This window comes from Chenopodium album, chromosome 8 (genome assembly GCF_948465745.1).
Source record: "Chenopodium album chromosome 8, dcCheAlbu1.1, whole genome shotgun sequence".
NCBI lineage: Eukaryota > Viridiplantae > Streptophyta > Magnoliopsida > Caryophyllales > Amaranthaceae > Chenopodium > Chenopodium album.
In genome coordinates this window covers 69467303-69486662 of record NC_137841.1, presented here as the reverse complement: position 1 = coordinate 69486662, position 19360 = coordinate 69467303, and the positions used below count along the sequence as shown (strand labels likewise).

The 19360-nt window shown below is 35.6% G+C and overlaps 2 protein-coding genes across 2 annotated transcripts; both read right to left on the bottom strand.

Annotated features, from left to right (window-relative positions):
- Window positions 1-699: 699 nt before the first annotated feature.
- Window positions 700-6360, bottom strand: LOC145556432 (uncharacterized). Its single transcript, XM_081618088.1, has 13 exons — window positions 6105-6360; window positions 4639-4724; window positions 4444-4524; window positions 3715-3846; window positions 3540-3626; window positions 3367-3420; window positions 3032-3125; window positions 2879-2949; window positions 2735-2804; window positions 2579-2631; window positions 2273-2366; window positions 1501-1598; window positions 700-1157 (listed from the first exon to the last, which is right to left on the bottom strand). The coding sequence occupies exons 1-13, from the start codon at window positions 6178-6180 to the stop codon at window positions 1074-1076; spliced, it is 1080 nt and encodes a 359-aa protein (XP_081474214.1). The 5' UTR covers window positions 6181-6360; the 3' UTR covers window positions 700-1073.
- A 712-nt stretch (window positions 6361-7072) lies between these two features.
- LOC145556431 (protein tesmin/TSO1-like CXC 5) lies at window positions 7073-18489 on the bottom strand. The gene is made up of 8 exons (XM_081618087.1): window positions 17977-18489; window positions 16688-16798; window positions 10577-10754; window positions 9812-10171; window positions 9361-9455; window positions 9148-9242; window positions 7852-8268; window positions 7073-7655 (listed from the first exon to the last, which is right to left on the bottom strand). Exons 1-8 carry the CDS (start codon window positions 18198-18200, stop codon window positions 7411-7413), a joined length of 1725 nt encoding a protein of 574 aa, XP_081474213.1. The 5' UTR covers window positions 18201-18489; the 3' UTR covers window positions 7073-7410.
- Window positions 18490-19360: the final 871 nt, after the last annotated feature.

Here is a 19360-nt window from a genome sequence, read left to right as displayed (position 1 = left end):
GGGGGAAACATAAGCATATATGTTTTGAACACTACCGACAGTTATGCCATAATTTTTTTGTTAAATGTGATGAGATTACCGTATTGTTTAGCTTTTGAACTAGCATGTAGTAAGTTAAAAGATTGGTGTTAATGTATTAAGATTTAATAGCCAAGTTTGTGCATTGACAAATAAAAGTTAAAATATTCATTTATTAATGAGCGGTTAAGTATTTACCTAGCTCTAGGTACTACCGGTTGTGTAATTAAATTACACCATTCAATATCTGAGATCAAATTTCGTCTACATCACTGTCTTTTGTGACTCTCACTATACCTTACAAAAATCACTATAAATTGAACCCATTTGCCAATTCTAGCTATTATAGAATTGTGATATTTCCTAATCAAACATTTCCCAAATCACAGTTCACAACCACCTAGCCCACCTCTTTCTTTTTTTTTTTTTTTTTTATAGGACGAGGAAAATGCAATAATGATGCAGTGCTCAAGTTTCATGTTTTTGAGTTCTAGTTCTACTTTCGGAGTAATTTAATGGGTTTCCAATTGTTCCATTCCAAGTTTTCATTAACTAGATCAAGTTTTTCTTCATCAATGGCTTGGATGTTTTGTCCTAGTATTTGAGACATACAACAGGTGCTACTTAGAGAGTCCTCTGAAGAGAATTTGTGGTCCTCTGAAAAAAAAAAAAAAAAAAATCTAATAGGAACATAAAACTTAGATTACACTGCTAATATAGTAGAACTAGACCAGAGATGATCCACTGGTTTATTTATTAATGAAATTAATCTTACAAATAAAGTTCTCTATATTCCAGTGTACCAAAATTATAACTAAAATGAAAAGGAAAGAACATAAGAAGTAAAACCAAAGAAATGGAACCTTAAGGACATAATAATACACCTGACAGCAATGATAATACAGTTCACTTGGCACATCATCAATGAGAAATACACAGCTTTAAGATGCAGATTTAGCTGCTTCATTATTTGAGGAAGCATCATGTATGAATTCAATTTATTTATTCGGTTGAATTTAAGCAATTCAGAATCATCATACGCCTTCATGCTTGCTCTACAGAAATCTGTCAAACCAGTCACTAGCTTCTTTGACCATGGCCGGTGTTATTTGGTGTCCTATTCCAGGTTCTGCTATGAGCTGAAAGTAGATACACGGCATACACCATCAGAGATATCAATGTCTATTGTTTAAAACTCAAATGAGCTAAAGAGAAGAAGATGATAGCTTATTTTACTTGTGACATAGAAGTGCCATCTCCATGCATTTCTTGAGATAAAATTGAGTCATTATTGAAGGTAGATTTTTTTAATTGAGATGAGTAGCAAAGGAAAGAACCACAGGAAGTACGATCTTCCTTGGGGAATAAAAATGATAAAAACTTCGTATTAATTATTTCAAGGTAATTATTTTAACAATTTTGCTTCCAAGAATCATGCAAAAGAAACCATGCCGATATTCTTATCATGATTCTATTAATTACCTTGAAATAATTACTGTGATGATATGCTTTATATGTCATCTCTGCTCTTGATACAGGTATATCTAGACCGGCAAGGGGACATCGAGGATCATCAGCACCTGTATATTTGACAGAGAGATTCAGTCCAGTGTAATATCAAAACAAATTAGGTCAAAAAAAACCTGGTTTTGGCCACCTCAGAGAGAAGTAGAAATGTCAACAAAAAAAAAAAAAGACAGAGACCTCACTTGCTGACTAAAAGAAGCCATTAAGACTAGAAGCCAAGGAACATATATACACATCACAAGATAGATACATTATGCAGCAGAGTATTACAAATCTTCAGGACTCAAATAATTAAAAAGAACAAACAGAAGAGTATTTTGAGCTCTCAGACTGCCAGAAGATGCAAGAAAGACAAATTTTGGGGTAAATAAACATATAAACTTGTGAATTGTCAAAAAAATGTCACATGTACTGAGCATAAATACCATGCTCGTAATTGTACACTTGTTGAATAAACATCCACGCTTTTAGAAAAGGTTGCACAAGAAATGATCTTGCTCTAATTTACTAGTGGATAGCCATGTTTCTCTAAGCCCACATAAAGACAGTATTTGTCAGTATTAAAGCTGCTCTTCTAAAATACAATAGGGAAACACTACACAGATAATTTATTTTACAATAAATGAATTAAATTCTGCTGATGCAAATCTAATCATCAGTAAATTTAGTAGTAGGAGCTTTACTGTCAATTCAAAGTCTTAACATGTCTGAAGTTAAAAAGTCATACCATTCAAAATTGCCAGAGGACGAGGAGCTATTGCCGGGATTGTGTAAGGTGCATCAAACTTTGAAGCCAGACCAGGAGCAATCCTGTCCCAAACCTGGTTTAAACAGGTCCACAGTATGGGTTAACAACATTACAACAGTGCAATATATTTGCTGAATTATAGATAAATGCTGAAGTATGTATACGTTGTGAATGTGTTCCTCTTCTTTGAAAATTTTAACCAGGACCCTTATAGAACAAGGGAAATACAGAGAATGACAACATCAATCACATGCAACAAGTAGATGAATAAAATCAGCAACGGACCTTCTCTACGACTTCTTTGTCTATAACACTCTTGCCCAAATCAACACGGGCTTCTGCAAATGCAAAGTTTGGAAAAAAAAAAAAAAAAAATCAGATAAGTTATCATCCCAAGAACAGTTAATGTGAAATGTTGCTTTTGCTTCTTTCACTGTTCACCTTCAAAAACAGACTTGATACTGTCTACACGAGCCTGCCATTTGTCATTGTCTATGGCCCACCGAAACCCCTACAAACAACATCATTTGGTTAGTCAGCTGTGGAATATCAGAAACAAAAACATGTAGCTTTCACTAACTGCACCTGAACTCCAATGATAGGTGCAACCACAGCATAGCGTGTGTCAGCAAAGGCAGCATACCACGCATGCATTCCTGAATAGCATGATGAACTGTGAGCTACATTAAAATCAAAGAGAATATCATAGTTTAGATAAGGTGAACTGCTCTAACAAACCTCCAAGTGACTCGCCAGTGATTCCAATCCTTGCATGATCAATATCATCCCTATGATGAGTAAGATAATCAGCCAACTTTATCAGATCCCATACCTGCAGTATATCTACACTCTTAAACTTGGAACAAACTCGAATATTTTTCTTTTTCATTTCAACCCTCTTCCTCCCAAAAGACAAAAACTCAAAGAAAAAATAGAAGGTAATTGCAGCTCATAGTTACAACAAAATACCAATTTAATAAGTGTTGTTTCTTCCTTCTACAAGATGAGAAGTCTAATATAGGTCCTCACTGTCCTCTTTTCTTTTAGGAGAAGATAGGAAGGGAAGACTTTACCGTATCAAATATAAATGGCATAGTGTCACCGTTTTTCCATGATGATACAAGTGCCTGCAATTCATTAACCAAATAACATGCTTATAAATTAGCTAAGGCTTTTGTAATCAAAAGGTTCAAAAGCCTCGAGCACAATAGAAAGACCAACTAAAGAGGCATGGTACAGAATATACTTCACTATAGGTTGTTGGACTATTAGCACGTTCACCATGATAACGGGAATCAATGGCAACAGCAACATAGCCGCGTGAGGCGTAAGCCTGGAACATATGAGAACAGATATAAGGTATGCGCTAAAAAATGTTAGATTAATTAAAGCAAAATGCACCAGTTAATATCAGTAGCCACCTCAAGCAAAGGTCGAACCCATTCTTTGCACTTATTCGTGCTGTGCAGGATAACAACAGCTGGTCTCTTTGGCAGATAACTAGTTCGCCTCATGCTCAGAATCAAAATTGGTAAACATCCTTGCGCAGAGGCCTATGCAAGATCATGAAACATTAAGTCAGTCCGAATGTGTAACAAAATTGGCAGACTGCCAGTTAATGCCTTTAAAATAAATGGATACCCCAGAAACTGCCAAAGTAAGCAGCAATTATGAGTTTACGACACAGATGAAGTTTGTCAACACAGCCATCTCATCTTATCTCAATAAAGAGATACAGGATTTTCAATCAAATTGCTGCAAAGACAATCTGATCAGATTAAGCATATTCTGGCAATGAATCTACAAGGCAACTTATAACTCAGGCACGTGAATGTCAGACCATATGTTACTCCCCTCCATCCCAATATACTCTTTACACTTCCTTATACTTAACATTTTCATATTTGTTTCAAATGTAGATGCAACAAGGGTCTTCTCCATACCCAGTAGGCGCTAAATTTTTCCACTTGGAAGGAGCCAAGGAGTGTATGAGATTTGAACCCATGACCCTTTTCACATTGGCTCTCGATACCATACCAAAGGATTAACGCTTAAACTTAAACGGATGGATGAAGCCCAAGATTGGCTTTAATACTCTATCACTAAGAATATGCAATGAATGTGTTTGGCATTGTGCTTAGAGTCAATACCTCGGTGTGTAAGTATATATTTTCTTCAACAAGGAGATCCTTAAGATTGTCGATATCTGCTTTAGGACAAGATTTCATAGCCTGGCAGGAATACGAGGAATAAATTAAGTAATAGGAATGTACAAGACAAAGCAAATAAGATACGCAGATATAAATCATTTCCAAGTTGAAAAGGAGATGAAAATGAGTAATAACCTCCTGGAAACTTGGAGGTGGTGGTGACGGACTCCCTTGATACATTGGATCCGTTACAGGCTTTGCAGGTTCGACTCTCAAAGGAACTACAAGAGATGGGAAAACACAAATCAATCTTGCAGCCAAAGTACATATTTGTCCAAAAAAGGTTGCATATTGTCCCAAGTCATTGCATATAGAGATTAAGGGCCTAGGCTGCACCCATCATCATCAACATAGAGTCTACTTAACAAAGCCAAAAGAGATTCCACATTAAATCATATGGTAATAAAGGGAGTATAACAGGATAAACCGATCAAGTGTAATCATCTCTATCTTCTTTTCTACATGTCGGACACTCACATAGTCACATGTGTTGTTAAGAGATAAGAGTAATACAAACTTCAACGATTAACGTACATCATTTTATTTGTAGTAGTTGTTCCCACTAACCTTCTTCTTCTCAACCATTCCAATTAGGTACACCATAGAAAATCATGCATAAATTGAAACCATCTTATGAAATGACAGCTCTTTCCTAACTATATTTTAGCCCGCAACAACATCAATATAACAAAAACTTCATGGAGTATCATCCAAGATGATCAATCTTATTAGAAACATGTAGGGTGAGCACTGAGCAGTCTGAGCACACATCAAATACCCGAAATTCAAAAAATAAATAAATAAATAAATAAAATTAAAAATTAAAAAAAAAAAAAAATTACAGGGAGTAAAATATAACAAGTTGATAAGATTAAGGCAATTCAAGGGAACTATATAATAATCATCCTTACAGCTAGTCGGCTACAACCAATCGTTACAACGTCTTTATAAAAAAAATATGTATTTTTCAGCAATGTGTGCGAGGGATGTATTAATCTTTGCAATAATTGTAGCTTTGATGAAAGAAACCTTTATTTGATTCTATCTAATGAATTTGTTAATTACTTAATTTAGATTTTATTTGTAGAAGAAAAAAAAAATTAAGCAGTTAAAGCCCTTAAAGGGAGTAATATCCAAAACTTTGTCCTTAAAAGATGGTAAATTTATTTTTATTTTATTTTTATTAAAAAGATCTTAATTTTATTTTTATTACACCAATCAAGTTAACTTTATAAACTAGTTCACTATACCTTCCATTAAATCTTGTTAGTTTTCAAAACTAACAACAAATAACAGCATTATTGTTATACAATTCATGTGTTTGAAATTAATCAATCTCGAAAATTATCATATACTTCCTCAATTCAATCTTAAACAAACACCAAATTTCTACTTCTCACCAACTATCTACATTAATACATTGTCATCAAGCATTCATCTAATTCATTCCACACAAAAAATCAAAAAAATCAAACATTCTAATCATCAATAAGTCAACTTCTACAACATTTCATTATTCAAAAATTATAAAATCAAACACCTTAAAAATTCCCAAAAATCATAAAAATTAAAAATTAGACATGAAATTATATGAAACATACCTTCAATTCGTCGGCTGCGAAGAAGTTGATAGAATTCGGCGCGTAAAATGGCAGGATTAGCAGCAATTTCTTCCATTTTGTTCTTGTTGTTCTGATTTTTCGAGTGTTCTGTGAAATGAGTTGACTCAACTCGGTATTTATGGGAGGAATATGGAGAACAAGTATGGTAGGAGAGAAACGAGAATATTGGCGGGTGACTTGGCACGTTTTTACAGCACGTTTGGCGTAGATGTAGCTGAGGCAGAGCTCGCACATGTGATAATGGAGATAAATACCAAGCCATTTTATAGCAAGGAATACTTTTTTTTTTTAATTATTTTTCTCAACAAGTCAACAAAATATAAAGGTTTTCACTTTGTTTATTTTTTTAATAAGGAGTATTTTTTATTGGTTTATTACACCTGTAATTTTTTTTTCATTTTAGCTATATTTGTAAACTAATAATTATCAAATGGGAAGTTCGTATTAACATGCACTTTTGAATTATTTTGTAAACAATGAAAGAAAAGATATTTTTCAAATGTAAAAATAAGGTGGAGTGAACTGGACCTTATTAGACACATTATTATGGAGAGAGGAGAGGAGAGGAACTTTCCCAAAAAAGGAAAAAAAACAATCAAAGTTAAATAAAAAAAAAAACAATCAAAGATGGAATTTGCAGCAAATAAACATAAAACCTAACGCTAATAGTCAATAAGTCAGCATAAATAATTTATAGTCAGCATAAACAATTGTTGCCTTGTTGGTAAACCATAATGCATTTCTTAATATAGCCTCAACCTTAGTCTTTTTTTAAAATAAAATGATACTCCGTAAGATGTAGTAGTGGCTAATTGGCCATGTGCTCATGTGCATGGAGGCACCGAACTTGTTAATACGGAGTATCGGTCTTGAAGAGTTTAGCCTTTGCTTTGTACAGTTTTGTACTCGTATTTCATATTCATGAAACCACATGATCTCAGATAAACTACGTTTAAAATATAAAACTGTAATCATTAATTATACGAAGTATATAATTGTTTCACCTTTTACAAAATTTTCTTAAACTACGTACTTATAGGAATTAAGTACTTCATAGAGAAAGTAACATTACTGAACATGTTACGGATCTATCATAACTTCACAGAGCGTGTAAGCGTGATATAAGTGGGATCAGTGGAACTGATTTTTATTACCATTAATCAACAGTTATTAACAGAAGACACTCTTAAGTCTGAACTAACCGTCAGTTGCTTAGCCATCGATCTGGAAAATATTGTGGAGACTCTGGACTCTATATTGCTGATTGCATTTAGGCCTAGAAGTATTATACAGTTTTCTCTGTCTTGGGTTTTAACATGCCATTTTCGTTAGGAAGTCCCATATGCTGGGCAAAAGCATTGGTGGAACCAAAAACCACTCCGCCTGTTCTTGTGGCTGGTGTATGGTTAGCCATCGAAGCAAATGGCTTTAAGATGCCATTACTGAGATGCCCGTTATAGAAAGCGTCAGTCTTTACTGATGGTCCTTGAATACCTGCTTCATTTCTCGCTTGGGAAGAACACATTGTTTCTGCAGATAAAAAAAAAAGCAGGTCAGAGGAAAATAGGAGTAAGTTTTTTCCAACTAGCTAATAAGAAATGCATGTATTCTAAAATAAGATAATCATCTCATTTCATTTTACATAATGAAATAAAACCTAGCATATCTATTATAGTCAGAAAGCTAGTCAAGTTCACAGAAACTAAGTAAAAATGAGAAAGGTTACCTTTAATGCTACCACAAGTTATCAGTCGGTTGAGAAAATCACGGAAGTTGGTCAATACCGCCCTCTCTTGTTTCACAAAACAATCTGTGACTTTTGGCTCACTGGATGTCTCAGGAGCCGTGTTTTGGTTATTGACTGTTGGTCCTCTTGAACTCTCTTCCATCAGTACAGTTTCCTGTTCATAGCACATCAGTGCCATTGTTCCAGGAGATGCTGGCCTTCCATGAAGTGCATCACTTTCATCCAACCCAGAACTCTCTGGATGAATCCTAACAGCTTGCTCATCAGTTGAATGATTCTGCAGAGCTCCTTTTTCCATATTATACTCTTTCTGATCATTCACCTTCGCTTTTGTTTCAAAACTGCCACGAGACCTGGATTCATCCTTCTCTTGATTATCTATATTGCTGTTTTTATCTGAATTTGTTTAAGATTCAATATATGATAGATTAGTGAAAGCAAAGAAAGAATAACTGGTGTTACTCAAATCTTGTGACTAAGCCAAAACAGTTCAATTCTATGAAACAAATTCAAATAACACCTTCAATCGCAGATGCAAAGAGACTACTGAAGTCTGCAGCTAAGGGTTGAAGTTAACATTTTTTACTAATAGATTGTAACCAAAGAGCACGAACTGGAGTGAAAGAGGAAACGTGCTTTGAGATTTCAGCAAAGATTTTCAAACCTCCATTTGTCTTTGATTACAAAAATTTGAACTATCAACTCTAACAATTTTAGTTAGCAGAATTCTTATAGCACAGCAGTAAAATTGCAAAGAGCAAACACAATTAACATTTCTCTGAAAGCTAATACATCAATAGATGAGTATCACAGCCTGCACAGGTGCTTATTAGCTAAATCTTCAGCCCAAATATTTTTCCTTTCATCTGCATAACAAATGGCTACTTGCCACTTTATCAGACAAGGAAATTAGGAAAGAATCTTCAAATCTTAAAATTTTCAACAAATCTTACAACATCACTGTATGAAGTCTAATAAACACAGAAACCACCTATTTGAAACTAAATCAAGATAATGGATAACCCAACGAAATTCTTCCTGTATTTTATGTTTAGGGTGGTCCAAACAGGTGGGTAATATTTTTACTTGCACTCAATGGAAAATGAACATATTCAGAGTCTAGAAGCAATTCAATCTCCAAATCAACATTACAATTGCATTGCTTTTCAAATTACGATACCAAAATCATAACTCATAATTATAAAGGAAATTTTAGTGATGCAAATCATACAATGTCAAATGTACTAATAAACAATAGTTGTGCTTGTGATATACCTACAAAAGGCTTTGCTGCCTCCTTTGAGACTATCACCAAAAGAGAACAAAGTTCTTTCACGTCCTGCGGTTGAATGACACCAGCTAGTGGAGACCTTAAAACACACAAAAGCAGAAATGAGCAACCTGTAGTTCTTCAAATAGAAGGCTGTAAATTGCACAAAGTGACAATGCACAGGGCATTGCTGCAACAGCGCACTGCATCAGGAATACCTATATGTGATTTTTGAAGCAGCTTGGGAACTGGTCCCACGAGTAGCAGGTGGTTCTGATGGATGAGTTGGAGGGGCAGATTTTACATGATTCCCCTGAAAGAAGAGGAGAAAGTACATGTCAACCACAAAGACAGGTAAGAAAAATTACAGGATATATCTAAAAGAAAGGAAACCTGATGCCTAATCTGTGATTTAAATGCATGTAAATTGCGTCTGTTTAGGTCAAGAAAATGACATGGTTAAACATACTAATGTTGAGACAGTCAATCTTATGCATAAAATCAAATTTCTGATTGTATTAACTATAAATGAGTCATTTAGAGAGCATAAGCAAAAGAATGGCAGTTAATCCCTCAATTTAAACTGCATATTTTTCCCTGTACATTACAAAACTAGCAGGTGAAATTAGTAGACCAACTACATTAGCGTGGTGACAATGATAAGGATACCTGCATGTAATGTGTATTACGATAAAAAGGCTGATTATTATACATGCCAATGAAGAGTTCCTGACTTCTCCTCTTTCTTGATCCTGGAGAATTACCATAGCCAGATGGCCCAGAGGACCCAATTGCACCATTGATTGCTGCATTTGCTGCTTGATATATCATGTTATTGTAGTTGCTACCATGGAAGAGAGCTCTTCTCTCTTCACTTCCCTCAAAATTCTTGCAATCAATGCATTTACAATTGTCGGAACAAAGAATATTTGCTTGGAAGCACTCACAGTACTTCTTGAGGCACCCTGATTTTTTACAATTGCACCCCTTATTATGTTTTCCCACCAGTTGTGCTGGCCCTGTTTCTGGCTGCATTCCAATAGAAAACTTAAGTGATAAGTTATCTTTCAATATGTCAATATAAAAGTGCAAAAGAACAAAACCAATAGTTAGATTCAGTATATCACAAATTTAAAATTGAGACTGCCTTTCAAATAAGCAAATAATTGTAACCAATAATTCATGACAGCACACCTGAGCAGCAGATACGAAAATGTTGCATAATATCTAACCAATGATGATAACCGCAAGGATTACAAATTTACCAGAACAATCTTTGAACTAATACCAGTAGAGGTTCATACAATTATTTATCCACAACATTACTTTTATATACTTAATATCCATCAAAACCTCACTCAAGAAAATTCTTATCATCCCCCTTGAGACACAGAAAACACAATACAACCAGAATTAATTAATCCAACAGCACACCTTATTCATTCGGGATCCATGTGGACTACTTGCAATCTTAGGTCTGAATGCATTAGGATTGCGCTCCAGGGTTGCTCCAATTGCTTCTTGCCTTGCTGATTCATGATCCACATTATTGTGACAATTTACGCAATTGCATCCATCACAATAGATCCCAGAGGCAAAGCATTCACAGTACCTGAACACACATTTTAGTATGTGATAGACTTACATAGTGCCACAAAAATATACATGCTACACCAACAAGGCCACTCATCAGAATTCATAATACAACATCAAAATACTGTAAGTTATACAGTCTATGAAGTAATAGACATGATTCATAAACTACAACTAATTTCATCTTGGCAGTACGCAGTGAACAGACCATACAAAGAGGGCCTTACACCTTCTGGTGTACCCTTTATCAAGTTCCGGCAAAAGTTTCATGACTTGTAAAGGTGTATCTACAAATATCACTCTCAAAAAAGCCAGACATCATTGGTGACAAATAGAGTTACAGCCATTTCCGAAAATCTGCGTCTTCTGGTAGAGTACTCGGTACTCACCCAAGACTCTGATAGATCCTAAATGACATTGTTTCTCAAGATATCCCATTGTTTACCGAGTTAAAACAAGTGCAAGAGACATGCTAGAATTGCTAGCTCAGTAGTAGGCATATCCAATAAGGTACCCCAAAATCTCTGGCCCTCTTGTTTTTGACTGGACTATTATTTATGCTCCCGTAAAGCATAAGCCATTCTGCTTGTATGGAGCCCTGCCAGAACACAGAACTACTGCCAGACAGGGGCTTTCCTTGCTCTTGCTTGGGAGCATACCATGTCTCTCTGCCAACAAAGTCAACCACTAGATGCCACTTAGCCGCCAACTTATAGGAGAAATCTTGTTAGGATAACTTTGCTAAGGGGAATCACACTCATCAATATAGGAAAATGCTAGGGACACTTAAAAGGAAGATTAAACAGCTTCACACCCAACCCTCAATGCATAATCATCCATGCCACGAACTCAACATCACAATTCATATCCAACTAACTCATGTTGGCCGAGCACCTTGAGAGTTAAGTATCCATGTAATTACCTCGAGTATTTTAGATTAAATACAAGGCAGCACATTCACTGAGGTCAAAATGGTAGAAGTCTCACATTGCTTGATTTTCCAGCTCTAACCTTATGCCTCTTCATTCTGGGGTGTAAACTCTACAAATTCGTTATAAGGAAGAAAAAAATAAGTGTACACCTCTCCACCTTGCATGATTGCATGCATGTAACTGTCAATAATGTAAACAATGTGAGCTTCCTACCAAGGGGTGAAAGGGATAGGCATTATGGTGCCTATAGTGAGATAGAACTCATGGAGACCAATTCAACTTCTATGTTAACTCCAAAATATATAGAATCTTTGTCTCCAAATAAAGGCTCCCCCAAACTTATCCAATCACTTAAAGGAGTCCAATAGAACTGCATGAACTAGTCATCAGACATCAAAGCGCAATGTACAAAAAAGTCCAAGCTGCACCAAGGCGATAAGGATATCGCTACCATAGTACGCCTTGGTTCACCCCATTATCAAAGTGAGGCACACGTAATATTTTTAAAAAATTAATATAAATAAATAATTTTTAAAAAAATAATAAAAAAAACACACTCTGGTAGAGGCAGACTTGATAAAAAGTAGAAACAAACGTTTTGAGCCTCACCAAAATAGCCTAGCCAACACCTTAAAAGACATGTAGGCCTGTCACCTTGCACCTCACTTTATAGGCATGCCTTTTAATACATTGTCAAAGACAATCCTCAGAATGATGTTACAATGCGCACTTATGAAACTTGTATTTTCACATATATATCTTGTCATAGGCCTTCATATCATGCCAATTAACAAGTAGACAGCGTCATCAAAACATATAGTTAATCCGATTAGCATGAAGATAAAGCTCTTGTCTATTGTTTCAATTGGCTTCATTAACACAACATGTCCTCATTCAAGAGGTCTTAATACAAGCATGGGTTCTTACTTTGTGTGGGAACAAAAAAACATTACACAAATTGCAATGCCTAACCTCTTCATATGTTTGTTGCTCAGAGCATGTGTAGCTGCTATCTTCTTGCTTACAATACCCCATCATTCATAATTTTATAAGATGGTCAATTAGCCACTTAGCAATCAAACTCCTTCATGTGAAGGACTTCAAAAGCTCGTATAGCTTTGAGTGAAAAGCATCAAAACTTATACAAAAACCCTTCACTACATGAGGCCTCTCCCATACTCATTATCCACAAAGCCAAAGTAGATCTGTGCTACAATTATATTTCAAATGTACACTTTCCATATTGCACTTCCATGACAAATTCTATGTCTACATGCCTTTCATTACTACCTTTACAGAATTTTGTTTTTCTCCCAGATTTAACCTCAATCATTAAAAAAAAAAAAAAAAAAAGTCAAAATTACCATGCACAAACTAGTCATATCCAAGTATTCTTCCCATCTAGATACCAATCTCTTTGGCCCAAATGGGTCGGTCACTATACTGTAAAATGCCGTTGTTGCGGTCACTATAAGAGTATAAGCCTGTTGATAAGGCTTTGATTTCACAGAATACTCTGATAAGACCATTAATGCAAGTATGACTTCAAAGATACTCATCCTTTCACTGTTTAACAACTCACCAACTTAAGGGCTCCCTCATGGTCAAATAACTCTACATGAGGCAACCTTTTTTGAAGGTTTGGACTAGCACACCCTTATAAGGAGAGATGTGTAGGGATTAGAAGGGGTCACTACGATGCCCACTATGTCACACCCAAGACAATCAACTCAAACTCAATCCAATCAAACCAATTTCCCACACAACCAAAACAACAATAGGGCAGTAGCAAAATGATAATAACACCAACAATTACGGAAGAAACAACAATCATCAACACACCAAGATTATACGTGCAAAACCCCTTTAACGTGAAAGATAAAAACCACGGAACTGTTTAAGGAATCCACCCTAGCTTCTCTTATTGATAATTAAGGGTAAGATAAACCTTAATCTGTCTACACAAGGTTTAACAACTCACCAACAACAACAAACAATAAGAGATCGAAATTAGAGAGCAAAAGAGTATAATTCACCCAAAAGACAGCAATTTTGTCCGAAGACGATTCTCACCAAAACGACGATCCAACTGTCCAGAATAAAGCCCTTGATGTCAGGAGTAAGCTATCAAAATTTTAGCACGATCCAACAGTAAAAATCCGGCAACAACTAGTTTTGTAGAGGCTGCCAGAAAAATCTGAAGTTAGAAGCTCTTGTAAAAGAACCCTAACTCTCTTTCTATTTTTTATTTGTGATATGCTCAGCTACTTGCCGCTCACTTAGGCACTTGTTAGCCACAAGATATCCCATCTAAAGCTTCTAAGAGAAACCACAATAGTCACATGTCAAATATGGACCAAAAGTAAGACTTGTCCAAGTCATTTGACATGCAAGACTTGGGTCGTGCAGAGCAAATCTAAGGCATGGAGATTGCTCGTGACAGGAAGGCCGGAAGGATGTGGCTTTCACAAGAAAAGTATATTGAATGGGTGCTTGAAAGGTTTAATATGAAGCATGTCAAGCCTGTTGGTACACCACTAGCAACACATTTCAAGATAAGTAAGAGAGTTTATCCTAAGGAGAAAGAAAGTATGTCATCCATTCATTACTCTTATGTTGTTGGTTCTTTAATGTAAGCAACGGTGTGTACAAGACCAGATATTGCTCATATTGCCGGTTCAGTGAGAAGGTCAGAAGGTACTTATCCAATCCGGGTAAGGCTCATTGAGAAGCAGTTAAGTAGATCTAAAGATACTTGCGTGGTAACTCCAAACTTTGCTTGTGTTATGGAGATGGTAAACCTAGATCTTGATAACAGAAAATCTACCTAAAGGTTATGTGTTTACATTTTCAGGGGAGTCATCTCATGGCAATCCAAGCTACAAAAATGTGTAGCATTGTAAACAATTGAAGCAGAGTACATTCAATTGTGGAAGCGAGCAAAGAGATGTTATGGCTCAAAAGTTTCCTTCGAGAGCTGGGTTTGAAGCAAGGTGAATATCTTGTGTTTTGTGATAGTCAAAGTGATATGGATTTTTGAGTAAAAATGCAATATACCATGCTCGTACCAAGCATATTGATCTTAGATATCATTGGTTACAAGATGTGATTGAAAAGAAACATTTGAAACTAAAGAAAGTCCACACCGACAAGAATGGTGCAGATATGTTAATAAAAGTGGTTCGAGCAAGCTTTATGTTTGTAGCAAGCTTGTGGAAATGAGCTTCAAGTGATTATTGAAGCATGTTGGTCTTCCTCGTGTTAAGTTAGAGGAGGAGATTTGTTGTGGTTCCAGCCAATTTGCAATATCCATATATTGTTTTTTAGACTCGTATATTATGGGTTCTTTTCATGGACTTGTTAAGTCTTAATTTTTGCCCATATTTGGCATGACTATTGTGGTTTCTCTTAGAAGCTTTAAATGGGATATCTCGTGGCTAACAAGTGCCTAAATAAGCAGCAGTGGGCATATCACACACACAAAATAGAGAGAGAGTGAGGGTTCTTGTGAAGAGCATCCAACTTCGAATTTTTCTGGCAGCCTTTACAAAACTGGCCATTGTCGGAGTTTTTACCATTGGATCATGCTCAGCTTACTCCTGACATCAAGGCTTCATTTTGGACAGTTAGAACGTCGTTTTGAGCTATGGTGAACTGTTGTCTTTTGGGTGAATTCTACTCTTCTGCTCAAATTTCAATCTCTTATTATTTGTTGTTGGTAGGTTGTTAAACCTTGTGTAGACTGATTTGGATTTATTTTACCCTCAATTATCAATAAGATAAGCTAAGGTGGACTCCTTAAACGATCATGTGGTTTTTATCCTTCACATCAAAGGGGTTTTCCACACATAATCTTTGTGTTGATAATTGTTGTTTCTTCCGATTATTATTGGTTTTATTATCATTTTGCTACTGCTCTATTGCTATTTTGGTTGTGTTACTTTGGTTGTATGGAAAATTGGTTTGATTGGATTAAATATGAGTTGATTGTCTTATGTGTGACATAGTGGGTGTCGTAGTGATCCCTTTCCAATCCCTACAAGATGAAAGGTGACTATCTTTTTTTTGGAAGAGAGCCAATTATCTAAGCTTACATAGAGTGTCAAATTTCAATTGTGATTGCTTCTACTCTCACGGCAGTTGACACCATTCTCTTGACACCTATGGGCATGCCTATGCTCGCATCATCCATTGTAAACTTGGGATCAACCTTCATAAGGCTTGTCTTTCATTAATGGCTCCCTTTTGAGAAAAGATTGCCACATTTCACCTAAAGGATTTAGTGTGCACAAGCACAAACCACAATATTGAAATCATGACAGTCGCACATGACGTGTCAAAGTGCAGGCCTGGACACTTCAAGGATAAGCATGATATAGGTGGGAAGCGTCACAAAGCTTCATAGCTAAAATTATGGCAAAACGAAGCATATATTACCTCAATTTACTTATAAGAATATGAAACAAAAAGGAGGAGAACAAGAACTACCAGGACTTTTATCATTCGCTCCAATGACACACATATTTTATACAGGTTCCAAATTAGACTAATTGAAAGAATAATTATTCAGTTGAAGCACTAGGATTTATAAGATAAAAAATAACAGCGATCAAAATAGATAGCAAAGGCATGTCAAACGGAAGCAGTTTAAAAAACAGTCATTATAAATTTCAGCCTCCTTTAGAGAACCCCAAAAAAAGTAATGAAGAGCCTAGTACGCACAGCAAAGTACCACAGGCACCTGTTTCTAAAGTACAGTCATTTTTCAAAAAGATAATTTGAAGCACATGTAAAGGTCTGCAAAAAGAGAGTATGAAGCATGTAGTGAAATCTACAAGGAAATATAGCAGCCTACTCAGCAACATAGGGCTAATTGGTAACGGAAATATTACCAATAGAAAATGAAACTTCTCTCTAATATTAAGAACACAGGTTTGTAATTCCAAGGTTCACAATTGGCAAGAAAGATCATTAAGTTTAGTAAGAGAATGGGTCTAGTGGTCTACTAATAATTACTTACAATTTTAAACACCTAGAATTCTTGCAATTGCATTGCTTTTGCTTCTTCGGAGTGCCATCTTTGACTTCAGGAACAGTAGCTTGTGGTTGAGGACTCTGTGTCTCTGGCTTGCTAACAAAGAAGTGGAGAAGACAAATGAGTGAATAGAAACGAGCAAGACAACTGACTGAGCGTAACACATAGTATATACTAAATACAAACTTTGTCATTTCTTATCAATTACAATATTACACACTCGAAAATTATTTCTACAACTGAATGCTCACTTTTCTTTCAACAAAATGAGAAAAACCAATTCAATGAACATTAATTCAGAATAATTAAAAAAAATCATGAACTATATTATAACATTTGAATGATCAACAGCTTACTTCTTAGTAAGACACTAAGATTGCACGCGAATCAATATGTCTTTAACAGCTCGTGAACGAGTTTAGGGACTTCAGCATAAATTCAAACAACTGAAGTACTGAACTCAAACAGCTAAAGTATTGAACACAAACAAACATTTGAAACTTATATAATACTCCGTAATAAGCCAAGCTTGACTGCTTGAGCACCATGTTCACATTGATTGAGTTTCATGGACTAAGGGCTTGTTGTGATTGACTGAACTAAGGTAAACTGAATTGAACTTATTAGAGCTGAGCTGAACTGAACTTATAAGAGTTGAGCTGAACTGAACTTATAAGAGTTGAGCTGAACTTAATATTTTATGAGAGAAGGAAATTAGGAGCAAAACTTAACTTAACTTATTAGAGCTGAACTGAACTTATTAGAGCTGAGCTGAACTAAACTGAAAATAATCGTATCATAATAAGCCTTAAACATATAAGTAATGTGTGATGTGTTCCTAAAAACCCTCAAATTCATTTACTTAAATCAAACAATCAAGCTCAAAAGTTTTGAACAACTAACTCGAGCTGGACTCGACGCCTCGACCTCAAATTAAATTAGAAGAACAAACATACACACACTTATAGTCTAAAAAATCGTCTCGACTTAGCTCATTTACACCTTTGCTTCTAAACGCATTAAAATTTATTATCACTAATTCCAAATCTCAAATACTAAAATAATCACATAAACAAACAACTCCCGTGCAATAACAACCAATTAATTTCCAAATTAAGAAACATACTCCATACAATTAATACACAACATATAAAACCTAATCCAACAAACTACCAAAAAATTCAAAAATTTAAATATTTCTCCAGAAATTAAACTGAAATTAATGCGATTGAAACCACAACACAAAATCAAGAATTCAAGACACTGAAACTTACACTGTCGCCGCCAATGCCGGCGGCCTAGGTATAGGATGTGCCGCTCGTTGAACAACCTGAACAGGCGATTGATGAACCGGAACCTGTCGAACCGGTGATTTCTGAACCGGAGCAAGTGAATTCGGCGTAAAATCCAATTGCCGAGCTAACTTCTTCGGCGCAAATTCCGATGATGATGAAGACGGTGCCGCCGCCGTTACCGCCGCCGTTTCTCCTCTTTCCATGCCAAATTACCTCCAAATTTCTCAATTTCTAAGCCAAGTTCTTCAAATTAATCCGATTTTAAACCAAAAAGTCTAAAGAAATCAAAGATTTTTCTCTTTCTAATTTAGCGATTGCAAAAAACCTGAAACCTCCAAAAATGGAAGCATCGGAAAAAAAAGCTCCGACAAAATCAGCGTTTTCCGACGGAATTACTCGCCGGAGAAGACGGGAAAAGTTGTTAAACGGCGTCGTTTTTATGCCGGTGATGAGAGAGATTGAGGAGAGAGAAAGTGAGTTTTTAAGTGGGCATGGCATTTCCTCCCTCTCAGAGTGTTATACATCCCTGACCTTTTGAATTTCAATTTCGGTGATTTTGGACGGTTGGATCATCACTTTTTAAGATCCAACGGTGTAGCTTGAAAGAATTAGATCTACGGCTTTAAATTATGAAGAATTTTGGAAGGAGAATTCTTGGCCGTTGGATTTGAAAAAAAGGCAGAATTTTTTTCCGGGAAAATGACGTCATGCTGTTGTATTTTTTATATTTTTGAAAATTTAAAAGGATATTTAATTAAAGGAAAATCATACAAATTTGGCGCTAAATGTGTTAGAGTTATAGTACACGTGGAGGGTGTTGATTAGAGGGAGCAGAATAAATCTTTTGGAAAAGATGATAATTATTTTTTTTTTTTTTGAAACATGGAAAAGATGATAATTATTCTTCTTTATTTTAATTTATGGAAATGAATTTGAATTTTCAAATGGGGGAAACGACGTCGTAGTGATGATGCATGATTTTGAGATTTTTTTTTATTTTTTTTTTTTTGGACTCGTGGGAGTTATAAGTTGTGGGGTCAAAATATTTTGTCCTTGACTGAAAAAGCCAACTGTTTGCTGAAATAGGGTAATAAAGGGTTTTTAAGCTACTATGGCGGAATTGAGCCAGGGTTTGTGGGCCTGGTTCATTCAATCATGTAGTCATATTAACCATTATTTATTCATTTTTTGGGCGTGTTTATCCAAATCGGTTTTGGCACACCTTAATAGCCAGTTAGCCACCTAGTCGAAAGTAAACAGGTTTACCGGGGTTGGGTTTGAATAATAACATGAAGTAAACAGGTTGGACGGATTGGATTTGATTACTAATGTAGTAGTTAGGTTGTACACGTAAATTATTAAG

Coding starts and splice junctions, on each gene's coding strand:
- LOC145556432 (XM_081618088.1), bottom strand. CDS start 6,180: ATGGAAGAAATTGCTGCTAATCCTGCCATTTTACGCGCCGAATTCTAT. Junction 4,725..6,104: donor TCGCAGCCGACGAATTGAAG/GTATGTTTCATA, acceptor CATCTCTTGTAG/TTCCTTTGAGAGTCGAACCT. Junction 1,599..2,272: donor TCCTCTGGCAATTTTGAATG/GTATGACTTTTT, acceptor TCAAATATACAG/GTGCTGATGATCCTCGATGT.
- LOC145556431 (XM_081618087.1), bottom strand. CDS start 18,200: ATGGAAAGAGGAGAAACGGCGGCGGTAACGGCGGCGGCACCGTCTTCA. Junction 16,799..17,976: donor CCGGCATTGGCGGCGACAGT/GTAAGTTTCAGT, acceptor CTTCTTTGTTAG/CAAGCCAGAGACACAGAGTC. Junction 9,456..9,811: donor GTAATACACATTACATGCAG/GTATCCTTATCA, acceptor CTCTTCTTTCAG/GGGAATCATGTAAAATCTGC.